This window comes from Camelina sativa, chromosome 2 (genome assembly GCF_000633955.1).
Source record: "Camelina sativa cultivar DH55 chromosome 2, Cs, whole genome shotgun sequence".
NCBI lineage: Eukaryota > Viridiplantae > Streptophyta > Magnoliopsida > Brassicales > Brassicaceae > Camelina > Camelina sativa.
In genome coordinates this window covers 747003-772230 of record NC_025686.1, presented here as the reverse complement: position 1 = coordinate 772230, position 25228 = coordinate 747003, and the positions used below count along the sequence as shown (strand labels likewise).

The 25228-nt window shown below is 40.4% G+C and overlaps 8 protein-coding genes across 13 annotated transcripts; 5 read left to right on the top strand and 3 right to left on the bottom strand.

Moving 5' to 3' along the window:
* On the top strand, positions 1571 to 2765 carry LOC109126262 (uncharacterized mitochondrial protein AtMg00810-like). The gene is made up of 3 exons (XM_019229521.1): positions 1571 to 1804; positions 1925 to 2486; positions 2575 to 2765. The coding sequence occupies exons 1-3, from the start codon at positions 1571 to 1573 to the stop codon at positions 2763 to 2765; spliced, it is 987 nt and encodes a 328-aa protein (XP_019085066.1).
* Positions 2804 to 6126, bottom strand: LOC104712687 (putative cyclic nucleotide-gated ion channel 13). Its single transcript, XM_010429643.2, has 8 exons — positions 5935 to 6126; positions 5144 to 5731; positions 4864 to 5076; positions 4462 to 4760; positions 4227 to 4338; positions 3883 to 4119; positions 3408 to 3802; positions 2804 to 3330 (listed from the first exon to the last, which is right to left on the bottom strand). The coding sequence occupies exons 2-8, from the start codon at positions 5696 to 5698 to the stop codon at positions 3030 to 3032; spliced, it is 2112 nt and encodes a 703-aa protein (XP_010427945.1). The 5' UTR covers positions 5699 to 5731; positions 5935 to 6126; the 3' UTR covers positions 2804 to 3029.
* LOC104746924 (pre-mRNA-splicing factor cwc-24-like) lies at positions 6644 to 7649 on the top strand. Its single transcript, XM_010468476.1, has 4 exons — positions 6644 to 7018; positions 7112 to 7226; positions 7300 to 7397; positions 7485 to 7649. Exons 1-4 carry the CDS (start codon positions 6644 to 6646, stop codon positions 7647 to 7649), a joined length of 753 nt encoding a protein of 250 aa, XP_010466778.1.
* LOC104712679 (abscisic acid receptor PYL7) lies at positions 12777 to 14069 on the top strand. Its single transcript, XM_010429632.1, has 3 exons — positions 12777 to 13052; positions 13224 to 13439; positions 13521 to 14069. Exons 1-3 carry the CDS (start codon positions 12906 to 12908, stop codon positions 13737 to 13739), a joined length of 582 nt encoding a protein of 193 aa, XP_010427934.1. The 5' UTR covers positions 12777 to 12905; the 3' UTR covers positions 13740 to 14069.
* Positions 14053 to 16915, bottom strand: LOC104746908 (pentatricopeptide repeat-containing protein At4g01030, mitochondrial-like). Its single transcript, XM_010468457.2, has one exon. It carries the CDS (start codon positions 16896 to 16898, stop codon positions 14070 to 14072), a length of 2829 nt encoding a protein of 942 aa, XP_010466759.1. The 5' UTR covers positions 16899 to 16915; the 3' UTR covers positions 14053 to 14069.
* On the bottom strand, positions 17001 to 18961 carry LOC104712625 (protein ROOT PRIMORDIUM DEFECTIVE 1-like). Its single transcript, XM_010429557.2, has 2 exons — positions 18838 to 18961; positions 17001 to 18751 (listed from the first exon to the last, which is right to left on the bottom strand). The coding sequence occupies exon 2, from the start codon at positions 18733 to 18735 to the stop codon at positions 17164 to 17166; it is 1572 nt and encodes a 523-aa protein (XP_010427859.1). The 5' UTR covers positions 18736 to 18751; positions 18838 to 18961; the 3' UTR covers positions 17001 to 17163.
* LOC104712633 (chitinase domain-containing protein 1-like) lies at positions 19008 to 21396 on the top strand. 6 transcript variants are annotated; one of them, XM_010429577.2, is made up of 9 exons: positions 19008 to 19372; positions 19444 to 19517; positions 19599 to 19679; positions 19779 to 19863; positions 19981 to 20078; positions 20201 to 20288; positions 20386 to 20740; positions 20826 to 21078; positions 21303 to 21396. In XM_010429577.2, exons 1-9 carry the CDS (start codon positions 19115 to 19117, stop codon positions 21373 to 21375), a joined length of 1365 nt encoding a protein of 454 aa, XP_010427879.1. In that variant the 5' UTR covers positions 19008 to 19114; the 3' UTR covers positions 21376 to 21396. The 6 variants fall into 6 exon arrangements, with proteins under 6 accessions (XP_010427879.1, XP_010427871.1, XP_010427903.1 ...); XM_010429569.2 differs by having other exon boundaries at positions 19776 to 19863; XM_010429601.2 differs by having other exon boundaries at positions 19776 to 19863; positions 21298 to 21391.
* Positions 21446 to 24112, top strand: LOC104712670 (rhodanese-like domain-containing protein 4, chloroplastic). The gene is made up of 8 exons (XM_010429620.2): positions 21446 to 22169; positions 22439 to 22541; positions 22638 to 22724; positions 22802 to 22876; positions 22966 to 23040; positions 23150 to 23230; positions 23304 to 23642; positions 23831 to 24112. Exons 1-8 carry the CDS (start codon positions 21547 to 21549, stop codon positions 23876 to 23878), a joined length of 1431 nt encoding a protein of 476 aa, XP_010427922.1. The 5' UTR covers positions 21446 to 21546; the 3' UTR covers positions 23879 to 24112.

Here is a 25228-nt window from a genome sequence, read left to right as displayed (position 1 = left end):
TTTCAATCAGATGGAGGTGGGGAATTTACAAGTCAGAAGTTTCTTAATCAGTTGGAGATATCTGGTATTCAGCATTTTGTCTCTTGTCCACATACTCCACAGCAAAATGGCATAGCAGAGAGGAAGCATAGGCAGTTGACAGAGATGGCTCTGACTTTACTCTTTCAAAGCGCTATTCCACAGAGTTTCTGGGTTGAAGCCTTCTTTACATCAAACTTCCTGAGCAATCTCTTGCCTACAAGCACCCTTGCAGGTAATGTAAGCCCTTATGAAGTTTTGTTCTCAAAACAACCTGAATATTCGGCCTTAAGGACATTCGGTTGTGCCTGCTTCCCGATGTTGAGACCATATACTCAAAATAAATTTGATCCTCGATCACTCAAATGTGTTTTTCTTGGATACATTGAGAAGTATAAAGGATATAGATGCTTCTATCCTCCAACTGGGCGCGTATACATCATTCTGCATGTCATCTTTGATGAGGCAAGCTTCCCATTTTCAAATGTATACAGTTATCTCCACAAAACATCGCCCACACCTCTTTATGGAGCCTGGCTCAGACAGCTTTCAGATGTCACCACATCTTGTGCTCCAGTTGCAGACTCTACAGAAGCCACTGCAATATCAACAGAACAAGTTTCTATTCCAACGATGTCAGCACCAAACACAACAATCAACAACACTGTTTCTACAGAAGACACGTCACCTACAACCGTAACTGATCTTGAACATGATACTGGTGATGTGAGTTCTGGGTGTACGGCAAGCTCAGATCTTGATCCTATAGGCAACAGCTCACATTCACCAGTCTCAAATGTACAAAGTTCAGCTACAAATGATAATCTCCGTGAAACTGAAACAGTCCAAGAATCTACTGAAGAAATTTCAACACATTCAATGATAACTCGATCAAAAGCTGGCATTGTCAAACCAAACCCTCGCTATGCTCTACTTACTCACAAGGTATCCTATCCAAAGCCTGCAACAGTTACTGCTGCTCTTAAAGACCCAAACTGGACAACAGCTATGACTGAAGAGATAAGTAACTGCAAAGAAGCGAATACATTCTCCTTAGTTCCTCAAACACCCGATATGCATGTTTTAGGTTCAAAATGGGTTTTTCGGGTCAAACTCAACGCTGATGGATCTCTAGACAAGTTTAAAGCAAGACTCGTAGCCCAAGGATTCACACAGGAAGAAGGCATCGACTATCTCGAAAACTTATAGTCCGGTAGTTCGAACCGCGACTGTAAGGGCTGTTCTTCACTTTGCAACAGTCATGAACTGGGAAGTTAAACAAATGGATGTTCAAAACGTATTCCTCCATGGCGATCTCAATGAAGTTGTCTACATGAAGCAACCTGCTAGTTTTGTTGACAAGGATCATCCAAATCATGTTTGTCTTCTTCACAAATCCCTTTACAGCCTTAAACAGGCTCCAAGAGCCTGCTTTGACAAATTCAGCAATTTTTTGCTTGAATTCGGCTTCACTTGCAGTCTAAGAGACCCCTCTCTGTTTGTGTGCTTCAAATGAACAGACATTATTATGTTGCTATTATACGTTGATGACATGGCAATTACGGGAAACTCATCTGCACTACTCTCCACTCTCCTTGATGAGCTAAACAAGCAATTCAAAATGAAAGATCTTGGCAGACTTCATTATTTTCTCGGTATTCAGATTCAGTATCATGACAAAGGCATGTTCTTGTCACAACAAAAGTATGTTGAGGATCTCCTAGCCGCTGCTTCGATGTCTACATGTGCTCCTGTTGCAACACCTCTTCCACAACAACTGAACAAAGTACCAAAATAGAATGTTCTGTTCGAGAATCCTAAGTATTTCAGAAGCTTGGCTGGTCGACTGCAGTACTTGACACTAACAAGACCAGACCTGCAATTTTCTGTCAACTATGTATGTCAGAAAATGCATGAGCCTACAGTCTCAGATTTTAACCTTCTGAAACGAATCCTAAGGTACATAAAAGGCACAACTACGATGGGAGTCTCCTTTGCTCGCCACACTGATTCTAAACTTCGAGTGTATAGTGACAGTGATTACTCCGGGTGTCCATCCACTAGCAGGTCCACCGGTGGTTTCTGCACTTTTCTTGGTCGTAACATGATTTCTTGGTCATCAAAGAAGCAGCAAACTGTGTCCAAAAGCTCCACTGAAGCTGAATACAGAGCCATGTCTGAAGCAACATCTGAAATCACGTGGATCGTGAATCTTCTTCACGACTTAGGCATTCAGCTACCTGCAACACCAGAGCTCAATTGTGATAATCTCTCAGCTGTTTATCTCACAGCCAATCCAAGCTTTCATGCTCGAACTAAGCACTTCGCCACACACTATCACTATGTGCGTGAGCAGGTCGCCTTTGGTAATCTGATTGTCAATCACATTCCGGCACACTTCCAGCTAGCTGACATATTCACCAAATCTCTTCCGCAACGACCATTTGAGTATTACAGAGCCAAACTTGGTGTAAGCGTTCCCCCCCACACCAAGTTTGCGGGGGATTGTAGAGAACAGAGCACAAAACGACACTGTTTTGTCAAATATGTCAACAGGCTCACATTGTGTCAAGCCCACTAAGCTCAAAGCCTGCAAACAAGATGAAACGAAGAAGCCCAAGACCCTGCAACGCTCACCTGCAACAGACAAGAAAGCGTTAGCAGAGGAAAAAGGACATAGTATGACAGTGACATTGCAAAACCGATTCAAGGTGTTGGGACCAGTTGATAAAGATGATGCCACGTAATATCTCACAGCTGGCTGATCAAAGAACACTCTAGAATCTAGGTTTAATCTCATGTAACTATATAAGAGAACTCTTGCAATGTAATACATTCAAGGATTGAATAACAAAAGAAACAATCTTTCAACACTCTCTTTTTCTTTCATCTTTAACTGCCAAAAAAAACCCCACAATTCTAAGTTTCGGTAATTTTACATTTTTACTCTAGTTTGAACTTTTAACGTTGACATATACAAGTGGCTGTGACACATGTGTAAGAGTACATTTTTAAGGGTCCCCAAGATGAGTGGCACTGAAATCGGGCTCGGATGGTTTAGGAGGGAGCAAAGGCAGGTTGTTATTAGTACGCAGATTGCGAAGCGCGTTTGAAGCGAACCGCGACGCGTATAACGTTGCAACCAGGCTCGACGAAGAAGCTGTATCACGTTCACGTTCGCGTTGTGCGATCGCGTTTCGGAATCGGTCTTCTTCTGCGGTTAATGACCTGGCCAGTTTCCTCCGGCAATGTCTCCTCCATGCCGCTTGAATGAAAGACGCGCCCCAAGTTCTCCATTGTACCGAATAAAACCTGACAATATAAACCGAATTAAACCAAACAGAACCGGAAAACAGAGGAAACCGAGATGGGTCAAAAAGAGACCAAACCTGAAAGTATGTTGAAGCTGTTTGCTATGTAGTCGTCTGAATTGCGAAGCCACGAGCTTGAGATCATCTGCTGCAAGAGCAAAGGCTTCTACTTCCGTTAAAGCTTGAACTGTTCTCGTCGAGATCGGGAAATGAGAAGAAGACTGAGGATCCAGTGCCCAAGTGAGAAGATCTTCGCCGCAAAAGTCACTAGCCTTGAGGTATACCGCGTTAAAGAAGCCAGTTCGGCCACCGTTTGTGGTAGCGCTCATCAGTTTACCTCTCATAACAAACAACATCTCCTCCACAGGGTCTCCTTCTCTAATCGCATAGCTGTTTTCGGTGTAGAGCACAGGTTTTAGCTTGTCGCACACGGCATCTAGCAATTGCTCATCCATTATCTCGAACAGAGGTACCTATATATTGATTCGTTCAAAAGATTATTTGAATGTATACATCAATTAAAGGATCGAAGAGAGAAGATAGAAACACTTACTTTCTTGAGGAGATCAAGACAAAAATGGCGTTTGATGTCTCTCCTGAGGTCTTTGGGGAGGTTACGAAGAAGGTTTTCTTCTTCAACTCCTCTAGTTTCTTGCCATTTATATTGCTCATACCTTCTGATACGTTTCCTCAGGTCATCTGGTAACATACGGTGAGACATCCACTGCTCTGCATCTCTTTTTCTCACTCTCATCTCCTCTTCCCTAACTGTTGTCGACTCCAAGTATTTCTGTAATGGAAAATGAAAAACATCATCAGTGTTTTATCTTCCTTGTGGCTTAAGTGTGTGATGAGAAGAAGGCAATCAAAGGAGTGGTTCAAAGGGGGGGGTTTTACCTGCATATTGCCAATAAGTAGTGCAAATAAGACTAGTCCAGATATGCAAATTGATACAGCAAATATGATTTCCCCAACGAATTTGCTCGTATTGAGATTTTGCCCCAATGCACTGCAACGACAAAAATCAGGTTTGTGTATGATGTTACCTGTCTAAAGTAAAGATGAAACTAGATAGACACAGCTCATCATATTTTAGCTAGCCACCAACTGTGTCACATGACTCCTAGCTAACCTTAAATTACGCAGACCCCACCAGAAGCAGTAGAAAAATTTCTTCCAGAAGTCATCTGATTCAACGATGCCACTCTTTAAAGCATCAGTAAAGATGCCAAAGTTGAAGACCGTTGAGTTTGTTATATCATCAGGGTTGATAAACGGGCATGAGGTAGTCAAGAAATCGTTTTTAACACTTCTGTTTCTATCACAGTAGAGGAATTCAAAGGTACACACTTCTGGTCTCTTCTCGCAAGCTTCACGCCAGCATCTGTCTTCTCGTTCTACTGATATCAAGTACCATAAGGCTCCAAACACCTAAAGAAAGTAACGTTATCAGATAAACTTCATCAAACCAATCAACCCTAAGGACGCCTGTGTGTTAATAAAGATTCTATAGTCTGATGATTTTGAAACTCACATGACTAGCTAACATATAGAGAGATAGGTTCCAAGCAGCTCCAGCCCAAGCTGTTTCAGTAACTATACCAGATGTTCTTGTAACTTCACTGTAAAGTGGAAAAATACGAAGAATCCTAGGGATGTATTGAGTAAATATGACAGTAACCAGGTAGTCCTTAGTGATCAAAGAGACCGGCTTGTTGACATTAGGAATCACAGCTAACACTACAAGCTGCAGAGGAAACAAGAAACCTTTAAGCATTTGCGCAACGTCTAAAGAAATCAAGTAGATCACGTACCTGAGGGAGTGGAAGGATAGAAAGAACATCGATGATGAAGTAGGAAGAAAGGTACTTAATAGCTATCGCTTTGGGATCATCAACCAACTCGCCTCTTCCAAAAACACGGGAAGAAGGAGAGATATAAGCTGTTCTAAACTGAAACACAATGTGAACGATGTAAAAGGCATCTATAAACGTTCGAAGCACACTAGCAGCTATCTCCAAGTTATGGTGCAAATTAAGACAGTGCCTCTCTCCATCAACGATAGGAATATAGAAAAACAAAGGATCAATCGCCAAAGCAATCACTGAAGCAAAGAGAAAGATTTTGTTCCAGTTCTGTAAGAAAGAGCCTTGTGGGTTTATGATGTTCTTCTCTGTAGTAGTGTTAGAAGAATCTCTCTTCTTATGTAAACCACTGACACTACTTAATGGTTTCTCAAACCCTTTACGAACATTCTTCAAAACAGAGTTTAGAGATGGTCTAGCTTTGCTTACGTAACCACCATACTCTGTGGTTCCTTCTGAAATATAATCTCTGAACCTTACACGATTGTCGCGGGCAAAAGCCATGAATCAGACTTTGCTATTACTCTTGGTCGGATCCTGAATCATAAAAAACAAAAATTAGGGTTCCGATTAAAGCTAACTTACAAATCTTCGTCCCATGCCCAATCTCGGAATCAAAGCAGAGAAAAAAGTAACTGAAGACGAGAGAGTGAGAAGAGAGAGTAACATATGGATTTTAATTATCCCGAAGAAGAAGAAACGGAAACTAGAAATCAAACATTGATATATTATTAACTTACCAAAGCGACGTTTGAAGTAACTGATCAGTGATCACAGCGGCGATTAGTACGGAATTTTCCGGTGAACTTAGAAAAGAATTGGAAAATTCTCTGAAGTTTTTAATGGCGGAGTCAAAAATACGTTTTCGTCACGCGTCAAGCTTGGCATGGCGCTGGTTAATGGAGACTCTCTCATGGTAGTTTCTTCGAAATTGTGACCATTTTAGTATTTACAATAGGACAAAAAGAGGGAGAATTTTTTTTTTTTTTAAAACATTTTTCGATTAATTTGAAAAGTCAAACTAGGTGTGAGTCGAAAACATTTTATGGGCCTATTCTTAAAAAACGCCCATCAAGCCCAGTTCGTTATTCAAATTGTAACTAAACTCTCCAGTGTCCCTTTTTTTTTTGTTGTAACTGTTCTTCATCTTCTTTTCCTCATAGTAGTAGTAGTAGGCTAGTAGCTCTCGCAATCGGAAGACGTCGTCAGTGTTCACCGTCAGTGTGCGTAATCTTCTGCAGGGAAAGGTTATTTATCTCTTGGCTTTCTTTATTCGCATGTCCTTCTTCTTCTTTCTTCGTTCTCTCTCAATGTTTGCGTACGTTTTGCGTTTCAGAAGTACCTAGGTGTTTGGTACCCTACGAAATTAGAATCCGTAGGTGTTTGGTTCAGAAGTACTAATCCTGATGCGTATTTGGTATTTTCAGACTCGTTCATTCTGTTCCTAGAATGTCAGATTCAAAGTCTCCAGACGGTGACATGATCACTAAGAACTCAAAGAGAATAATTCTTGATGCAGACCAAGTTGCAGGTTCCAGACTAGATAACCTAAAGAAGAAGGACAAGAAACAAACATCGAGGAAGCTTGATCTTGATACTGACGAAGGTGAAGGTTCCAAAAACGTAAGCTCCAGACTGGAGAACCTAAAGAAGAAGGACAAGAAACAAACATCAAGGAAGCTTGATCTTGATACTGACTTTGAGCCAACAGAGGAAGAGGAGGATGATGCATTGCCCTTAGATTGTTCCATTTGCAGAAACCCATTCTTGGATCCTGTTGTCACCATTTGCCAACATTACTTCTGTGAGAAGTGTGCTCTTAAGGTAATTAATATAATCTTTACAACATCTTTGACTGGTTTGGCTTAACTTCTGAAAACAGAGTTTCTCCCTTGTTGTTTTTATTTCATGATGCAGCATCACACTGAGATTAACAGTAAGTGTTTTGTGTGTAACGAGCCAACTCTTGGGGTTTTCAGCATAGCCGTGGAGGTCAAGGAACGAATAGATGAAGAGCGTGAGAAAGCCAGAGGTTTGTAATTCTCTCTGTTTTACCAATGTTTACAAAAAAAAAAAGAAACGCTTGGTTGTGATTTCATCTGTAGCTATGGTGAAGGAGGTGTCAGAAATGTTGAAAAGGGCATCAGTGATGATTGATGACGCCAAGGGCGCAGCGGAAAGAGCGGTTAAAATGGTGGAGGAGGTGTCAGAAATGTTGAAAAGGGCATCGGTGATGATTGATGACGCCAAGGGCGCAGCAGCGGAAAGAGCGGTTAAAATGGTGGCAGAGATTGAAACAATGGTGAAACAAGTGGCGGCTATGGCGATCAAGGCTGAAGAAACGGCGACTATGGCGACTGAGATGGTGCAAGAAGCACAGTTCATGATGGAGACGGCTAAAGCAAATATGGCCAAGGCGTTTGTGGTGATGAGGTCAGTGTCGTGGGACGTGTAAAATTGCTTTTATACGTTGTGTGACTCTGTGTTTTTTATTATGATCTCATCCTGACATCAGTTTATCAAGAATCACGAACACAAAGATCAATAAGAACAACTCTTCTTATTATTAAGGAAAACTCAGCTCAAAAACCTTAATCTCAAATCTCATAAGTTGTGCAACAACCTAGCACCTTCTTATATAGGGAAAATAACTCAAAACCCTTTTGGAAAACTACCATTAGATAACTCCTATAGAAATGTAAAACTCACATATTAGATATGTATATTTAGACTCTCCTAAATGTACTTAGCTTGATCCCCAAGCTGCTTCAAGCTTTAACAACATTCTCCCCCTTAAGCTTGAAAACATCTTCACTTGCATTTTGAACTCCAATGTAATCTCTCATTTCTTTGAACTTGATTCTCCCAAGTGCTTTAGTCAATATGTCAGCCTTTTGTTTTTCTCCCGGAACATGCTCAATCTCTACTTGTTCATTCCCAACACACTCACGAATAAAATGGTAACGCTTGTGTATATGTTTGCTTCGACCGTGGAACACCGGATTCTTAGTTAGCTCAATCGCTGACTTGTTATCAATCCGAATAGTGACCTTCTCGCATTCCTTTCCAGTGATCTCGGCAAAGAGCTCTTGAAGCCAAATGGCTTGCTTTGCAGCTTCCGTAGCAGCCATGAATTCTGCCTCGCATGATGATAGAGCTACGGTTCCTTGTTTCTGCGTACACCAAGTGATTGGACAGTCGGCGAAGTAGAAGATATGACCCGTTGTGCTTTTACCATCATCCTCGTCAATGTTATGCGAGCTGTCACTGTAACCCACAAGTTTGACATCATCCGGTCATGTAAAGACGAGACCATGCGACGAAGTTCCTTTCAAGTATCGAAGAATCTGTTTCAGTGCTGCTCCATGAGATTCTTTAGGCTCTTGCATGTATCTACTCAAGACTCCAACACTATAGGATAAGTCTGGTCGTGTGTGAAGTAAATAGCGTAGACAGCCAATGCTTCTTCTATACTCCTTTTCATCAATATTTCTCTCCTTTTGAGACTTTGACAACTTCAAATTTTGATCCATCGGAACATGGCACGAGTTGCAACCTACCATTCCAGTTTCTTGTAGTATCTTCATCGCATATCTTTCTTGTTTCAAAACAATACCTCCTTCAAACTGATGCACTTCAATTCCGAGATAAAAGGTCAATTTTCCAAGATCACTCATTTCAAATTTTGTTGCCATCTCCCTTTTAAACTCTAATATCGACTTCAAAGATGAACCAGTGATGAGTAAATCATCCACATACACAGCCACAACGAGAAGTTCCCCATGATCCTCCTTTTGATACAACGATGGCTCCTTCAAGCATTTATGAAATTTTAACTCCTTGAGAATCTTGTTAAGCTTATTATTCCAAGCTCTAGGTGCCTGCTTTAAACCGTAAAGAGCTTTGTGTAACTTGTACACCTTGTCTTCATTTCCTAAGCTTATGAATCCTTCCGGTTGGGTGACATAGACTTCTTCTTTCAATTCACCATGGAGGAACGCGGTTTTTACATCAAGATGATGTATTTCCCAACCTTTTGAGGCTGCTAGAGCAATAATGAAACGAACTGTCTCGATGCGTGCCACAGGAGCGAAAACTTCATCGTAATCAATGCCATGCCTTTGAACGTATCCTTTAGCCACCAACCGTGCCTTGTACTTATTAACACTCCCATCAGAATTGTGTTTTATCTTGAATACCCACTTTAGTCCAATAGGTTTGACTCCAACAGGAAGATCCAACAAGGTCCAAGTCCTATTCCTTTCAATAGAAGACAGCTCATCTTCACATGCTTCTATCCAGACTTTTAACTCTCTTGCTTCAATAAAATTCCATGGCTCCTCATTCATTGTCAAAAGAAGACGTTCACCTTCATATTTTGCGAGAAGAATATAGTCGTTTAAGTACGCTGGTCTCGCTCTCGGTCTCGTTGACTTCCGCAGCTGTAGTTGCACCACATGCTCTGCATCACTATCGCTATTACTTCCATGGTCTTCATCTTCACCATCAATGCTTTCTTCTTCCACTACATCTGCTTCATTATTCACCACATTCTCAGAAATTTCTCGACTATCTCGCTCATACTCCTCTGCTTCTCCAATCGTTTGCAACTCTCTAATGCCTTTATTACCAAATTTTCCCAAGTCAATGACAAACATCCCAGAGTCTCTACTTGTCTCTCTTCCAGTTTTGCTCCAGTTCCAGCTTTTCTTTTCATCAAAGACTATGTCTCGACTTACGATTACTTTTCTATTCACCGGATCGTATAAACGATAAGCCTTTGAACCAAGTTCCGTTCCTAGATGCACTAATGTTCTTGACCTGTCATCTAGCTTCTTTCTCCCGACAGCCTCTGTTCTTGCGTAACCGACACAGCCAAACACTCTTACATGCTCTAGATTTGGTTTTTTCTCCTTAAGCATTGCATACGGCGTGGACTTAGTTAATGATCTTGTTGATATCCTATTGATCAAATATGTAGCGTGTCGTACTGCCTCTCCCCACAAGTAGTTTGATACATCCATATGCTTCAAGATACTTATAGTCATCTCCAAAAGAGTTCTATTTTGCCTCTCGACAACTCCGTTTTGTTGAGGAGAATACGGTGTCGTTAAATGCCTCTTGATTTCATGTTTTTCACAATAGGCTTGAAATTCATGAGAAATAAACTCTCCTCCTCTGTCCGTTCGAAATGTTTTTATCACAGCCCCTGTTTCTTGTTCAACAATTGTCTTGAAATTTTTGAATTTCTCAAATGCTTCACTCTTCTCCTTCAACAAAACAGTCCACATGTACCGTGAATAGTCATCAATAAGGACAAAGACATATCTCTTATGACCAGCAGTGGGAGGTGTAATAGGTCCACACAAATCTCCATGAATAAGCTCAAGACGTTGAGTAGCTCGATAGGAAGTCACTTGAGGAAAAGAGTTCCGGGTTTGTTTTCCGATGAGACATGAAGCACAAATCTCCTTCTCTACTGCGAAACTTGGTATACCACTCACTAGCTCATTCTTAATCATCATCTTCATAGTCTCCAAGTTAACATGACCCAGCCGTGCATGCCACTTTGATGATTCTGTTGATGTTCTTAACTGCAAACACTTTGTATCATCGATGTCCAGGATCACCTTGTACAAACAATTTCTTGCTCTTGTTGTCCTCACCAGTAGTTGTCCTTGACGATCATATATTATTAGAGAATCTTCTTTCATTCTAACCTCACAGCCTGCTTCAGTGGCTTGACCAAGACTTATGATATTGCTTTTTAACTCGGGTATGTAATACACATTGTGTAAGACTTTCTTCACACCATTCTCGAACACGAACCGTATAGAGCCTTAACCTTTTATGTCAATGCGGGAATCATCACCGAACCTCACCATTCCTGTCACACTTTCATCAATGTTCCCAAAAAACTCTCGATTCCCACTCATGTGATTGCTTGCGCCATTGTCAAGATACCACACGTTTTTGCAGTCGAAATTCACATCGAAACGGGTTGGTTTAACTTTCTGCTCATTGAGGTAGACCACTTCATGCATCATTAACTCATCAGCTTCGTGTGTTTCATCTTCCTTTTTATCAACCACTTCTTGGAGTTTGAGCAATCTGTCAGGACAGTTAACAGCAAAATGTCCCTGTTTGTCACATCGAAAACAAGTGATCATTGCCTCTCGCTCTTTATCACGTACTTGTCTGTATGATCCGTTTTGATTGTATCCAAAACGTCCACGACCTCTTCCTCTCCAGTAAGATCTTCCTCCTCTTCCTCTGTTATTTCCAAAATTTTCTTGTCGAGAATCGTTGTTGGCGTACATGAGCTTGCCCTGATCTTCTTGTTCTTCATCTTCTTCATTGAGTCGCTCTTCATATGCTTTTAACCTACCCACAATATCCTCAAAGGTTGTTGTTTTCAGATCGAGAACTTGCTCAAGAGAAGCGACGATGTGTATATACTTCTTCCGTGGTAAAGTTTTGAGAAACTTCTTTACAAGCTTAGGTTCATCAATTATTTCTCCAAGAGCCGCCGAATTTGAAGAAATCTCAGCAAGTTTACCAGCAAAAACATCAATCGTATCCCCTTCCTTCATCTTGATTCTGTCAAACTCACTCATGAGAGTTTGCAATCTAGCTTCTCGTACTCTCTCTGCTCCAACATGTCTCGCTTTGATGGCTTCCCAAACACCGTTTGATGTATCATGCTCTCCAACTTGTAAGATCAAAGATTCGGATATGGATTGAAACAACAAAGCAATTGCCATATTGTTTTTCTCTTCATCTTTGTTCCCAGGATCGATAGTCTCCCATACCTTGTGAACCTTAAGAGCGATCTTCATGCGCATAGCCCAGACCGTGTAATTCGTAGAAGTTAGCATAGGACACTTAACAGAGGAAGCTCCAACATCCTTAGCCTTGTTCATCACGTTTTTCTCATCATCACTCATCTTTTCTCTAAACGATTTGAAGTCTCCGAAAGAGAAGAAAAGAAGAAAGAAAAAAAACTCGGTACCGCTCTGATACCAATTCAAGAATCACGAACATAGAGATCAATAAGAACAACTCTTCTTATTATTAAGGAAAACTCAGCTCAAAAACATTAATCTCAAATCTCATAAGTTGTGCTACAACCTAGCACCTCCTTATATAGGGAAAATAACTCAAAACCCTTTTGGAAAACTACCATTAGATAACTCCTATAGAAATGTAAAACTCACATATTAGATATGTATATTTAGACTCTCCTAAATGTACTTAGCTTGATCTCCAAGCTGCTTCAAGCTTTAACAACAGTTTATAGTCCTTATTACAAATAAGATTCTCAAAAGATTCTTCTTTCAATCTACTTTTTTTGTTTTTAGAGAAGATGATGATAAATAATACACATCATTGGTGTCATAATAAATTGGGAAGATAGAGAGAGATACACGTGCTTAAAGTCAATAGCTAATCCAAAAAGTTAGACGACAAAAACCAATAAAAAAATGACACGTAAGTCTATTTAAGGATTTTGTCGGTTTTATCGTAAATCCGTTGGTGGAACTAATATTTGTCGGTGGGGTTCGTTGATTTTTTTTTGCCTAACCAACCAACCAAAAAAAAAAAAAAAAAAATCAAAGCTTTGCTGACCTGACCCCTATTTGTTTCTATTTTATCCATTCCCAAACCAGACCAGATAGATTCCTCAAAAGGGAAAGAAGATTAGATAGAGATGGAGACCATCAGAGGAGACGACGATTCAGAGATGTACGGAGCTCTCGTGACGGCGCAGTCCTTACGGTTGCATCATCGTCACCACTGTAGAGAGGATCAGTGTACCTCTGTTCTCGTCAAGTACATTAAAGCTCCTGTTCATCTGGTACACGCTCTCTTCTATTCTCTCTCACCTTACCTCTGTTCTTACTTCTTCCCCGATCTTTCTTTTTTTGGTCTGTAAATTTCGGAGCTTTTTTTCTTTCTCCTGATGTAAGTTTACTTGTTCGTCTCTCTTAGTCTTAAGCTAACACGATGGTGTATACAAATGACTCAGGTTTGGTCACTTGTGCGGAGATTTGATCAGCCGCAGAAATACAAACCTTTTATAAGCAGATGTACTGTTCATGGTGATCCTGAAATCGGTAGTCTCAGAGAAGTAGATGTCAGATCTGGTCTTCCTGCGACCACTAGTACCGAGAGATTGGAGCAGCTTGATGATGAAGAGCACATCCTCGGTATCAACATCATTGGTGGTGATCACAGACTTAAGGTGAATTATACATCCCCATCCCCAAAATCTCATTGCTTTTTACATATTCAGAAATTTTTATAATGTTTCTTTTTCGAACAGAACTACTCTTCGATCTTGACTGTACATCCTCAGATGATCGATGGGAGGTCAGGAACTATGGTGATTGAGTCTTTTGTTGTGGATGTTCCTCAAGGCAACACAAAAGATGATACATGTTACTTTGTGGAATCACTCATAAAGTGTAACCTCAAATCCTTGGCTTGTGTCTCTGAAAGATTGGCTGCTCAAGACATAACCAATTCCATCGCCACATTCTGAAAATCTTTCCAACGGATACAGAGATAAGAATCATACGGTAACCATTGAAGATACGGAGAGAAGATTCATACAGCAACCTTTGAAGATATGGCTCCATCTGTCGCACTTACAAACTCAGTGAAGGGATCTACCATTATGAGATTCTTTAGTCAGCTGCTCACATATATAGAAGCACACGTGGTCTCGCTTCTTTGTTCAGATCACCTCCATAGGCCATTTTCAAGCATGTGGTAAAAGTTTTGATGTAATTTGTTGACTGTTGTCTGTTGGACGGTGCCTGTATTTACGCACCATTTGTAAGAAATAAACAGAGCTAGTGTATTTATACTATCACCAAGAGTCGTCGTTGCAGGAACATTTTCCATCTCTGAAATGATGAACTCGAGTCCCCTCTTGTAAAACAATTTCACGGTTTCTCAAAACCGACATGTATTTGGCTACAGTGTGGCAATCCGAACATATATTTGTGTTTTTGACCACTCTTATAGGAGCTATGCCTTTTTGCTTGATGAGGCCATAGGTCATTGCTAACTTCTCTGTATGTCCCATTAGCAGCTTCTCTTTCTCTGATTCACTTACGTCTTGGTGCATACAGCTTGTATCTGGCACATAACCTGATTTCTTCATCTCAGAAACTAACTTGTACAGCTCAAAGTATATCTCTCCTTCGTCAGGATGTGCTTTTCCTTCTGCATAGAATACGTGGACCGTGTGATTTATCTGAATCCAGCTCCACAGATCCTGGACTCTCACCCTATGAATCCTCATCGAGTTCCGTATGTGTTCAACATCTTCCCATCTGTTCTCATTACTATACAAGTTTATCATCATCATGTAGTTAGCTGGATTGTGTGGTTCCAGCACTTGTAGCCTCTTCCACGCGGCTTCAGCGAGTTCTAGGTCTCTGTGGATTTTACAAGATGAAAGAAATGCACCCCAAATAGTTGCATCGGGTTTAATTGGCATTGTTTGAATGAAATCCCAGGCTTCATCAAGATAACCCGACCTCCCGAGCATATCAACCATGCAAGTGCAGTGTTCGATAGTCGGGATAACACCATACTGAGAACTCATAAGATCAAAGTATTTCCACCCTTCACGGACAAGACCCGAGTTCTTACAGACAGATAACACAGAGGTGAAGGTTATGGCATCCGGTTCCATGCCCGCTTCAAGCATTGCAGTGAACACAGCAATCCCTTCCTCACCCCGCCCAAACATGGCATACCCCATGATCATACAGTTCCAAGAAGCTAGTGGCTTGTTCTTAATGCCGCAGAAAACTTCAGTCGCGCTTTGCAGGTCCGCTGATTTTGCATACATATCTACTAGTGCAGTTGCAACATATGCATCGCGGATCAAATTGTTCCTCAAACAGAAGCTGTGAACCTCTTTGCCACTCTGTAGTAGACTTAAACAACCTAACATCCGAAGCAAGCAGGATATAGTGGCTCCGTTCGGACTGACACCTTCTTTCTGCATTTTCATGAAAACTTTGAGAGCATTCCTGAAGTCTCCGTTTTTGGAACATCCCGACAAAATGGCTGTCCATGATAGCACGTTGGGCATCACACCGTTCTCCTTCATCTTCCCTATCACAGCCAAAGCTTTCTCTGTTTTTCCCCAAGTCGCATACCCAAAGACCAGACTGTTCCAAGTAACAGCATCTGGTTTGATCCCTTCCTTCTCCATTCTGCTCATCAAAGCTTCAGCATCTTTTAACAGACCGGCGTACGAATGTCCCGAGATGAGTGAATTCCAACCAACAATGTTCTTCCCATCCATCATATCAAAAACCATCCGGGCGTAAGGCGAGCAGTCAGTTTTAATATACATGTCGATCAATGTGGTTTCTACATATACATCGTAACAAAGTTGATTTCTTATCACATATCCGTGAATCGCTTTTCCAAGTTGAAGAAGCCCCGGTTCAGCTACAGCTTGAAGAAGACTACTTATTGAGCTCGTGTTTGGCTTCAGACGAGCAAATTGCAGTCTCTTTAATATCCCAATGGCATTTCTGTATAAGCCTTTAGAAGCGAAACCTGACAAAAGAGAGTTCCATGTCACTATATCTGGTTTCAGACCACATGTCTCCATTTCGTCTAGGAGACCCATAGCATCATCTACATAACCAAATTTCGTATAACTCGATACAATCGAGTTCCACGAAGATAAATTCCTATCCTTCATGGAATCAAAGACTTTTCTAGATGATTCAAGCTTGCCATTCCTTGAGTACATGATAATCAAGGAGTTACACATGGACACGTTTGATTCAAACCCAAGTCTCAGAACAAACCCATGAATCTGTCTCCCTTCTTCAAAACCTTCTTTGTTGCTACAAACCTGCAAAAGCTTAACCATTGTACTATCATAAGCTTTTGCATCAGAAAACTGCATATCTCTGAAAATTTTCACAGCCATTTCCCAATTCCCACTCCGCAAGTTTACCATTACGATCTCGTTCCATACAAGATCATCTCTTTTAGGCATTTCATCGAATACCTTGTAAGCAATATCCAAACTCACACATCTCCCATAGAAACCCATCAACGCAGAAACCACTCGTGTGTCTGAACATTCGAGTCCTCTCTTGATCAACCCGCCATGGATAGTGAAACCCAGTAACGGATACATTAGCACAGCACAAATTCTCAAAACCATAGCGAGAACTACTCCATCAAATTTAACTCCTTTGTTCTGTAGCTGAACAAATTCTTCTAAAACCTTATTCTTCTCTACTCCGTAATGCTCCATCTCTTCCAAGAGATCTCTCCATGAAACTTGAATCCTCGGGAAACCCATGAAGAACACAGAACTAGCGTAACCAAATTCTCCGAATTCAAGGTAACGAGTGATCAAGCACTTGGCGGTGAACTCCAATTCGAATCGATCGAGTAACTTTATCATCCGAGCATGAGTAGCTTTAACAGAAACCAGGTTTTTGCATCCAGTGAGCTCCTTCAACGGATGAAAATCCCAACTTGAAGACGACGGTTCATGAGAAACTGAGATTGGTGTAGATTCAAACGACGCATGCTTGCTGTCCAGTGAACAACACGCCGAAGAATGATTAATAAGATATCTTCTCTGTGGCTGATGAAGAAACAAGGAGCTGTAACAATGGCGGAAAGTAACAGAAGAAAGGTTCTCCATTTATGTATTCACTTCACAGTTTCCGGATAAGAAGACTCATCAGTTTAAGAACTCAAAAACGCAGCGTTTTATATGCTTTATAGATTCATATCACTGCAGAAGAAAGCAAATTACTCAGCTAAGTACTACAAAAAAGTTGAGAAAGATTCAACATCATTCTCAAGTATTCTTACAACAAAAGCAACAAAACATACATAAACTTAAAGAGCTATTAGTGTTCTTTTCTTCAAGAATGATACAAGAGGTTTTAAACAAGACAAGATCCCTACCACTTTTCTCTTGGAGTACCATCAGGGAACACAGGAGTGAGTACTTTATCTTCCTTCTTTCTAGGACTACTTGATCTTCTACTTGAAGGAACCTTCGTGCTATCTTCTTCTTCATCATCGTCATCATCAAAGTTAGGAGGCACATCTTCTTCTCCTTCGTCATCAGTCCAATCATCATCATTGCCGCCATCTGCACCTTCCAAGTAATTATCAACATCAGACCATTCTTCAGCATCACTATCTTCTTCTTCCTCACCCTCTGCTTCGCTTCCATCTATCTGCTCGTCTCTTCCTTCTTCGTCTTTCCTAGGTCCTCCTCTTCTTGGGAATCTTGGTACAGAAACAAGTGCACGCATCTTTTCTTTCACAAGAGTTAAAGGATCTTTATCGATCAACTCAGAGTTCCTGTAAGCTTCTCTTAAGAAAACTGAATCTCTTTCTCCTTTTAAAGACACATAGAAGAGATCAGGGTGCCTTATAACCATTCCTCTTAGTTGTTGCGAGAATCTGAATTCCTCACGGAAATGAGTCAAGTGATCCACCAACGTTCTTTTCTCAGTCGTTAAGCTCAATAGCTCATGGATAACACCACAAGCATGCTTTTCTTTCTCAAGTGTTCCCGACCTCAAGTGAGAGAAATCTTTGTAAGGAGATATATACGGCATGTCACGGAACTGAGATATCTTTCTCGTCTCACTCTTTGTAAGATTGAGACCCCTTGGAAGCTTAACCCTATTGAACTTAGGAGGCCTATCAATAATCAAATTCCTTTCTTCTGTTTCTCTAGTCCTATTATCCTCCTCAGATAACTCAGCAGCTGACACTGCAAGCTCAGGATCCCAGTGAGTCAACTCTAAAGCCGGACCTCTAGGCGTAGGAACCACACGGAAATATTGCGGGTAACGCTGACAAATCGTGTCACGGAACTCTAAAGGAAGCCCTAAATCAGTCCTCAGATGAGAAATCTTCTCCAATAATATCCTCTTATCGATAGACATCATCACCAACTTCCTCAACTTAACAACTAACACATCTTCAAGCTCATTCCTAATCCTCATCTCCTCAAGATAAAGCCTTTCAGCTTCTGCTGTCATCTTGAACCTCAATGAATATGCTCCTTCTTCAACAATCTCAAACACACCAGGATACTTCCTAAGCAGAGCTATAAACCGACGACGTTTCTTCAAACCCAAATCTCTCCTGTACTTACCCAAACCCCTAAGAGACATCATCCTATCAGGTTGACTCACAAGAATCTTCCTAATGTTCAACACTAGTTTAAGTTTCTTGTCCCTTTGAACAACGTTATCAAAAGTAAGCTCTTTCCTTCTCTTCACAGCAGCTCTCACAGGCTCAACAACAACAACACGGGTCTTCTTCCTAGAACCGCTCCAAAACCCATATTTGTTCCCCAAAATCAAACCTTCCCCCATAAACTGAGACCTCGCTGCTCGAATTGTGGATATGGGCAAACGGGATTTGACAGAAAGATTAGGTTTTTCATTGAATGGAGAGTTGCAAGAGACAAACAAGGGTTTATGAGCAGATAGAAGGAGCTTTGGCTCCATTTGTGACACTCGAAGCCTGTAAATTTAAGAAATGTTGAAATGAAACTCCCAAGTCTTCTACACGGAACAAATTCTAATTGAGAAAAAACAAAAATAGCTCACCTTATCGCTTCGGTTCAAGATTGAATCTGCTTCTGGTCGCAAAGATTTGGATTTGGATTTGGATTTGGGGTTTAACGATAAAATCATAAAACCCTCTTTTGCCAGAGTGATGCATCTCTCTCTGATATCTTCTTTCTTATAGGTCTTGAACGTAATACTTTACCAGAAGCAGGGGTAAATCTGGAATTAGCTATACTCAAAAACAAAGTCTCTTTTAAGACTCAAAAACGATGTCGTTTCAGTCTCTGTTTCTTTCTTCACTGGTGAGGACGACTCGATGGCGAGGAAGCGACGTTCGTCGGCGGCGGAGAGTTTGAAACGGCGGAAGGACGGAGAAGTGTCGCTATCTCAAGTCGAAGAACCGGATTCAGATAGGAGGCTCATCGCCATTTTCGTGATCTTCTTCATCCTGATTCCCGCGGTTTCGATTGTCGTGTACAAAGTCAAATTCGCTGATCGAGTCATACAAACGGAAACATCGATACGTCACAGAGGAATCGTTAAAACTAATATTAGTTTCCAAGAAATCCTCACTGTGAGTTCAATGTTGGAATCTGTTAAAGAAAAGCTGAAAACTTTACAATGAATGTTCATAATTTGTTTCAGGAACATTCTAAGGCCACAGAGAATTCAACAACTAGGCACTATGATTATCCAGTGTTAGCTTACATTACTCCATGGTAGGTTTCATTGAAACAGTTTTTAGATTTTGAGACTGTTGTGTTTCATTGGGTTCATATGCTAAAAGATATGCTGTGCAGGAACTCTAAAGGCTATGATATGGCAAAGATATTTAACTCAAAGTTTACACATTTATCACCAGTGTGGTACGACCTGAAGAGGTATAACCGTTTACATCGGTTTTAATGAGTTTGTAAGTGGTTGCATTTTATCTTCAGAGATAATGGTAGAGTGATATTCTCGGTTTTTGTTTCTAGTAGTCAAGGATCTGGATTGGTTTTGGAAGGGAGACATAATGCTGATAAGGGATGGATCCAAGAGCTTCGATCAAGAGGAAATGCGCTGGTAGTTTAACAAAACACACCTATTGTCTTTCCTTCTTAGTATTGGCCAGAGATCTATACCCGGAATATGCTGATATGCTTAATTTGTTTTTCCTTCTTTTGATTGTCTGAATTGTAGATATTACCAAGAGTTGTTTTAGAAGCAAGTCCTAGTGAGATGCTTAAGAAAAAGAAACTAAGAGAGAAAGCTATCAATCTTATTGTCACTGAGTGCAAGTAAGGCTCTCCCAATAGTCTAAAATTTCTTCAAATTTCATATTCTGAATAGGATGTCAGTCTTTGCGTAGATCTTGTGAATTGTAACACTCCCTTGTCATCATGTTTGCCTTGAACTATAGAGAAATGGAATATGATGGTATCGTGTTAGAGTCTTGGTCAAGGTGGGCAGCTTATGGCGTTTTGCATGACCCTGATATGCGGAAAATGGTATGCCCTGTAATCTCCTTCAGACAGCTTTCCATTTTTGGTTTTACATAATACATAGTGTCATCATATGCAGCAAATTTTTAAATGAATCCTCTAGGCTCTGCAATTCGTAAAACAACTTGGAGAAGCCCTTCACTCAACGGCCTCACCGAGAAATAACCAGCAACATATGCAGTTCATGTATGTGGTTGGTCCGCCTCGTTCTGAGACGCTGCAAATGTATGATTTTGGGCCAGAAGATCTTCAGTTCTTAAAAGACTCGGTTGATGGGTTCTCTCTTATGACCTATGATTTCTCAAATCCCCAGAATCCTGGCCCCAATGCTCCTGTCAAGTGGATAGATTTAACACTCAAGCTCCTACTTGGTTCATCAAACAATATAGACTCATCACTAGCCAGAAAGGTTCTTCTTGGTATCAACTTTTACGGCAACGATTTTGTAATCTCTGGAGGTATGTATATAAATAAACCATCCTTGTTCTCTTCCCGCCTTTCTTTCAAAACTTAACTGAATAAACTGTATTCTTTTGAGCAAAGATTCAGGAGGCGGAGGAGCAATCACCGGAAGGGATTACCTCACATTACTCCAGAAACATAACCCAAGTTTGCACTGGGATAAAGAGAGCGGTGAGCATCTTTTCATGTATAGAGATGATAAGAACATCAAGCATGCTGTTTTCTATCCTACATTGATGTCAATCCTTCTAAGGCTTGAGAATGCTCGTCTCTGGGGTATCGGCATTTCAATCTGGGAAATTGGACAAGGTTTAGATTATTTCTTTGATCTATTGTAAGTTCCTTACGTTACATCGTGTTCTGTTTTCATAATGTTTTACTTTTATCTTCTTCCCTTTACTTAAATCAAATGCTGAGGAACCTTTTGTAGTTTAGCTTAGTCTATATTACTTTTGTTCTGGATAAAGGGCGTTTTAGTAAATATTCAGAGGCTTCTACTGACGCATCTTCAATTTTCTGTGGCCACACATTTGACTTACAATTTGGGACTAAGTTAAGTCACTATGCTCTCCTCTCACACCAAAACATGATCAAGAGGTATCTCATCCGAATATGCCACGTGTCAAGCTAGCCGTGGCTAGGATTGATTACACAGTCCACGTCAGCTTACTAGAAACAGCTCAATGCCTTGTCTTGACACTTTCTTCCACTTCCTCTTCTTCAATCTTTTCTTCAAAGTTTGATGATACGGAGAGGGCAAAACTTGGTATAGAAGGAGAGAGAGATAAAGAGAGAGAGCGACATGGAGGCTCTGAAAACCGCTACCTTTAGCCCTATGTCGGTTTTATCCGAGAAAAGATCAGAACCCCGAAAGCCCTTCACGCTCCCTAACCTCTTTCCTCAGAAATCATCGAAACCAATCTCCCAAGAAAACTTCTTGAGGAGATTCAATGGTGGATTGGCTCTTCTGACTTCTGTTCTAAGCAGTGCAACAGCTCCTGCTAAATCCCTGACGTACGAGGAAGCTCTGCAACAATCTACCACCACTTCTTCATCTTTTGATTCAGATGGTCTGATTGAAGGGATATCCAATTTCGTCACAGACAATCCTCTGGTTATTGCCGGTGGAGTTGCTGCATTGGCTGTTCCGTTTGTTCTGTCTCAGGTTTTGAACAAAAAGCCTAAAGCTTGGGGAGTTGAGTCTGCTAAGAATGCTTATGCCAAGTTGGGTACTGATGATAATGCTCAGTTGCTTGACATAAGAGCCACTGCTGATCTAAGACAAGTGGGCAGTCCTAACATTAAGGGTTTGGGTAAAAAAGCGGTTTCTACTGTTTATAACGGAGAAGACAAGCCTGGTTTCTTGAAGAAGCTTTCTTTGAAGTTTAAAGATCCTGAAAACACCACATTGTACATTCTGGACAAGTAAGGCTCTTGGAATCTTAAACAGTAGTTTCATTGATTAGCTTCTTAATTTTGTCTGATCACTGAATTATAGTCTCAGGCTATCAGTTTTTCATGCTCTTCGAACCTGTATTTCTTTGCTTTCTGGAAGAATACTCAAACTTGAGTTGTGATAATCGTAACTGTTACTGTATATCTGATACAATGTTGCAGTTGGAGAGTACTTTAAAAGCATTTTAGATTTCACACATTGTTGTTAATGCCGTCTAACTCTTTGAATGGAAAGCCAGGTTTGATGGAAACTCTGAGCTTGTTGCGGAACTAGTGGCTCTTAATGGATTCAAAACTGCTTACGCGATTAAAGATGGTGCAGAAGGACCTAGAGGCTGGGTGGTGTGTTTCCATCTTCCTCTTATCCCACATTGTTTCCTTCGACAAATCCTTTCGATTCAACTTATTCACATTTGTCATTATTTTTCTGGTTTGCAGAATAGCGGCTTGCCTTGGATAGAGCCAAAGAAGACTCTCAGTCTTGATTTGAGCAGTTTAACGGATAGCATCAGCGGTGTATTTGGTGTGAGTATCCAAGTTTACGTACATTTAATATAGGTTTCTGCAACAAACACCGGAAACTGATTTAACATAATTTACAGGAGAGTTCTGATGGTGTGTCTGTCGCTGTTGGAGTAGCTGCTGCTGCTGGATTAAGTGTTTTTGCATTTACAGAGGTCAGTTTTTCTGTGTTATCCTTCTTTCTCCATCTTCTGGTCTCCAAAAGGTTCCAAAACTAATCTTATCTCTATCATCATCCTTACAGATTGAAACCATACTCCAACTACTAGGTTCAGCTGCACTAGTTCAGCTTGCGGGCAAGAAACTTTTATTTGCTGAGGCAAGTTCTTCCCATCTTTTTCTTTTATCAAGGTTCACTGCTGATTTAGTTTGAATGAATTTATCGCAGTTGGTGATGTTTTGATGGTTCTTTTCTATATCCTCTACAGGACCGAAAGCAAACTCTAAAACAGGTGGATGAGTTCTTGAACACGAAGGTTGCCCCTAAAGAACTTGTTGATGAGCTAAAGGTAATTAATTTAGATACATACCTCCATTAGTTACAAAAACCGTTTCTGTAAATTATTCAACATTGAAAAACAGGAAATAGGAAAGGCTCTTCTTCCTCCATCAACAAGCAGCAAAGCTCTTCCTGCACCAGCAGCAGTAGCAGCAGAAGCAGCTACAGCTACAGCTACAACCACAACTGTCGATAAACCAGTACCTGAGCCCGTAGCAGAAGCAACTACAGCCACCACCGTAGAAAAACCAGTACCTGAACCAGTAGCAGAAGCAGCTGCAGCCACCACCGTAGATAAACCAGTACCTGAGCCAGCGCCAGTGCCAGCGGTTGAAGCCGCAGCTGCACAAGTAATCACAGAACCAACTGAAACAGAAGCCAAACCAAAACCTCATTCAAGACCTCTTTCTCCATATGCATCGGTAATGTTTCTACCTCTCATAACGAGGCTCTTTTTGGTGGAAAAGGAAGAAACTTTTAAGCGGTTAATTGTTATAATTATGATCTCTCTTGATCCTTGGACAAGTAGCTTTATTATGCTTTACTAGTTCTTACATGGGTTTATTGTTATAGTTTATTAAATCTGATGTCTTGTTTCACTCTTTTGCAGTACCCTGACCTGAAGCCTCCATCTTCTCCAATGCCATCGCAGCCCTGAAAAAAAACATCAAAATAAGCAGTCTCTCTTTTTTACTTATTTTGGTTTTACCTCCTGGAAACAGAAAAACAAAATTGGTCGAATCTTGTGACTTGTTCTTTTTTTTTCTCATTTTAACTTTTCTCCGGAACTTAGATGCTGCCTTGTGTCGAATCTGAGATAAGTGGACTCTTGTGTTTTTTCTTTCCCTTTATACCGCCATTGAGTGTAAGTTCAAATAAGTGTCGGTCATCACATGAGTTACAAACGAATATTATTAAGAGGCCTTCAATCAATCAAAAGCTTGTGAGAGGATCCCAAGGTGTGGAAGGGGTTCCTAGAGAAATTTGCAGATATCTTGTGTGATATTTGTGGATCTTCTTTGTTGGAAAGATGTCATTCTTCCTCTTAATTTTGGATTCCCTTTAAAACAAAAGGTTAGAAAGGCGTAATGAAAAGTTTGATATATCCTTAGCATAAACCACCTATTTTGTGGAATAGATGTTTTCTTTATAAAAAGTTCTATGCCTTAATCGGCATCCAAAAAGTGTTTGAACTTACTAATTAACCCGGTTCTTGTTTATTTTTGGTCAACTTGTTTTCTTTAATGTTTAGAATTACAAAAAGAAGTGGATGCCTAGCTAGTTGATTGAATGTCTCTAGCCGACTAACTAAACAATTTAACAAAATGTAAGTCATCACAATTTATGCATCTTCCGACGGATATTCATTGACAAGCCACTAAACATATATATACTTTGTTTATCTTTCTAGCACTAGCGACCGTGGTATCATTCTTTACAATGAATGATGAACGTTTGTTCTTCATTCACTAGCAAGTAGCAACCATGATGACTTTTCCTCCACAAGTGTGTTCAGAAACAATTCATTGGTCCTCGAGGAAGCATAAAAGAATGGTCATCAATTATATTAAACGAGAAGTGAAAACGTCCCACATTCAATCTCAGCAAAATTTTACCATTATACCATTAATAAAATTGCCCTTCACGTTGTAATATTTTGCCCCTGCACGTAAAATTACCTATTTTTCGCATTAAAAATAAATCAAAAATCGGATTAGAAATAATCTAATTGCATAAAAAGTTAATTGCACAAATAGAATTTGCTAAATTAATCCCTAAATTTTATGAATAAGATCTCTTTCACGCTTAATCAAAGGATACATGACCATAATATAACACGCATAAATTGGGTAATTAATGGGCTTAGGTTAGATTTTTTAAAGATCCACGTAAATAAAAATTGTGGGTTTATGCATGAAAAAAGCCCGATGAGAAAACACCGTCTTTCTGTAAACCCTAAAAACCTAGAAACCCTAAAAATATAGATGCTTTACAACTATAAATACAA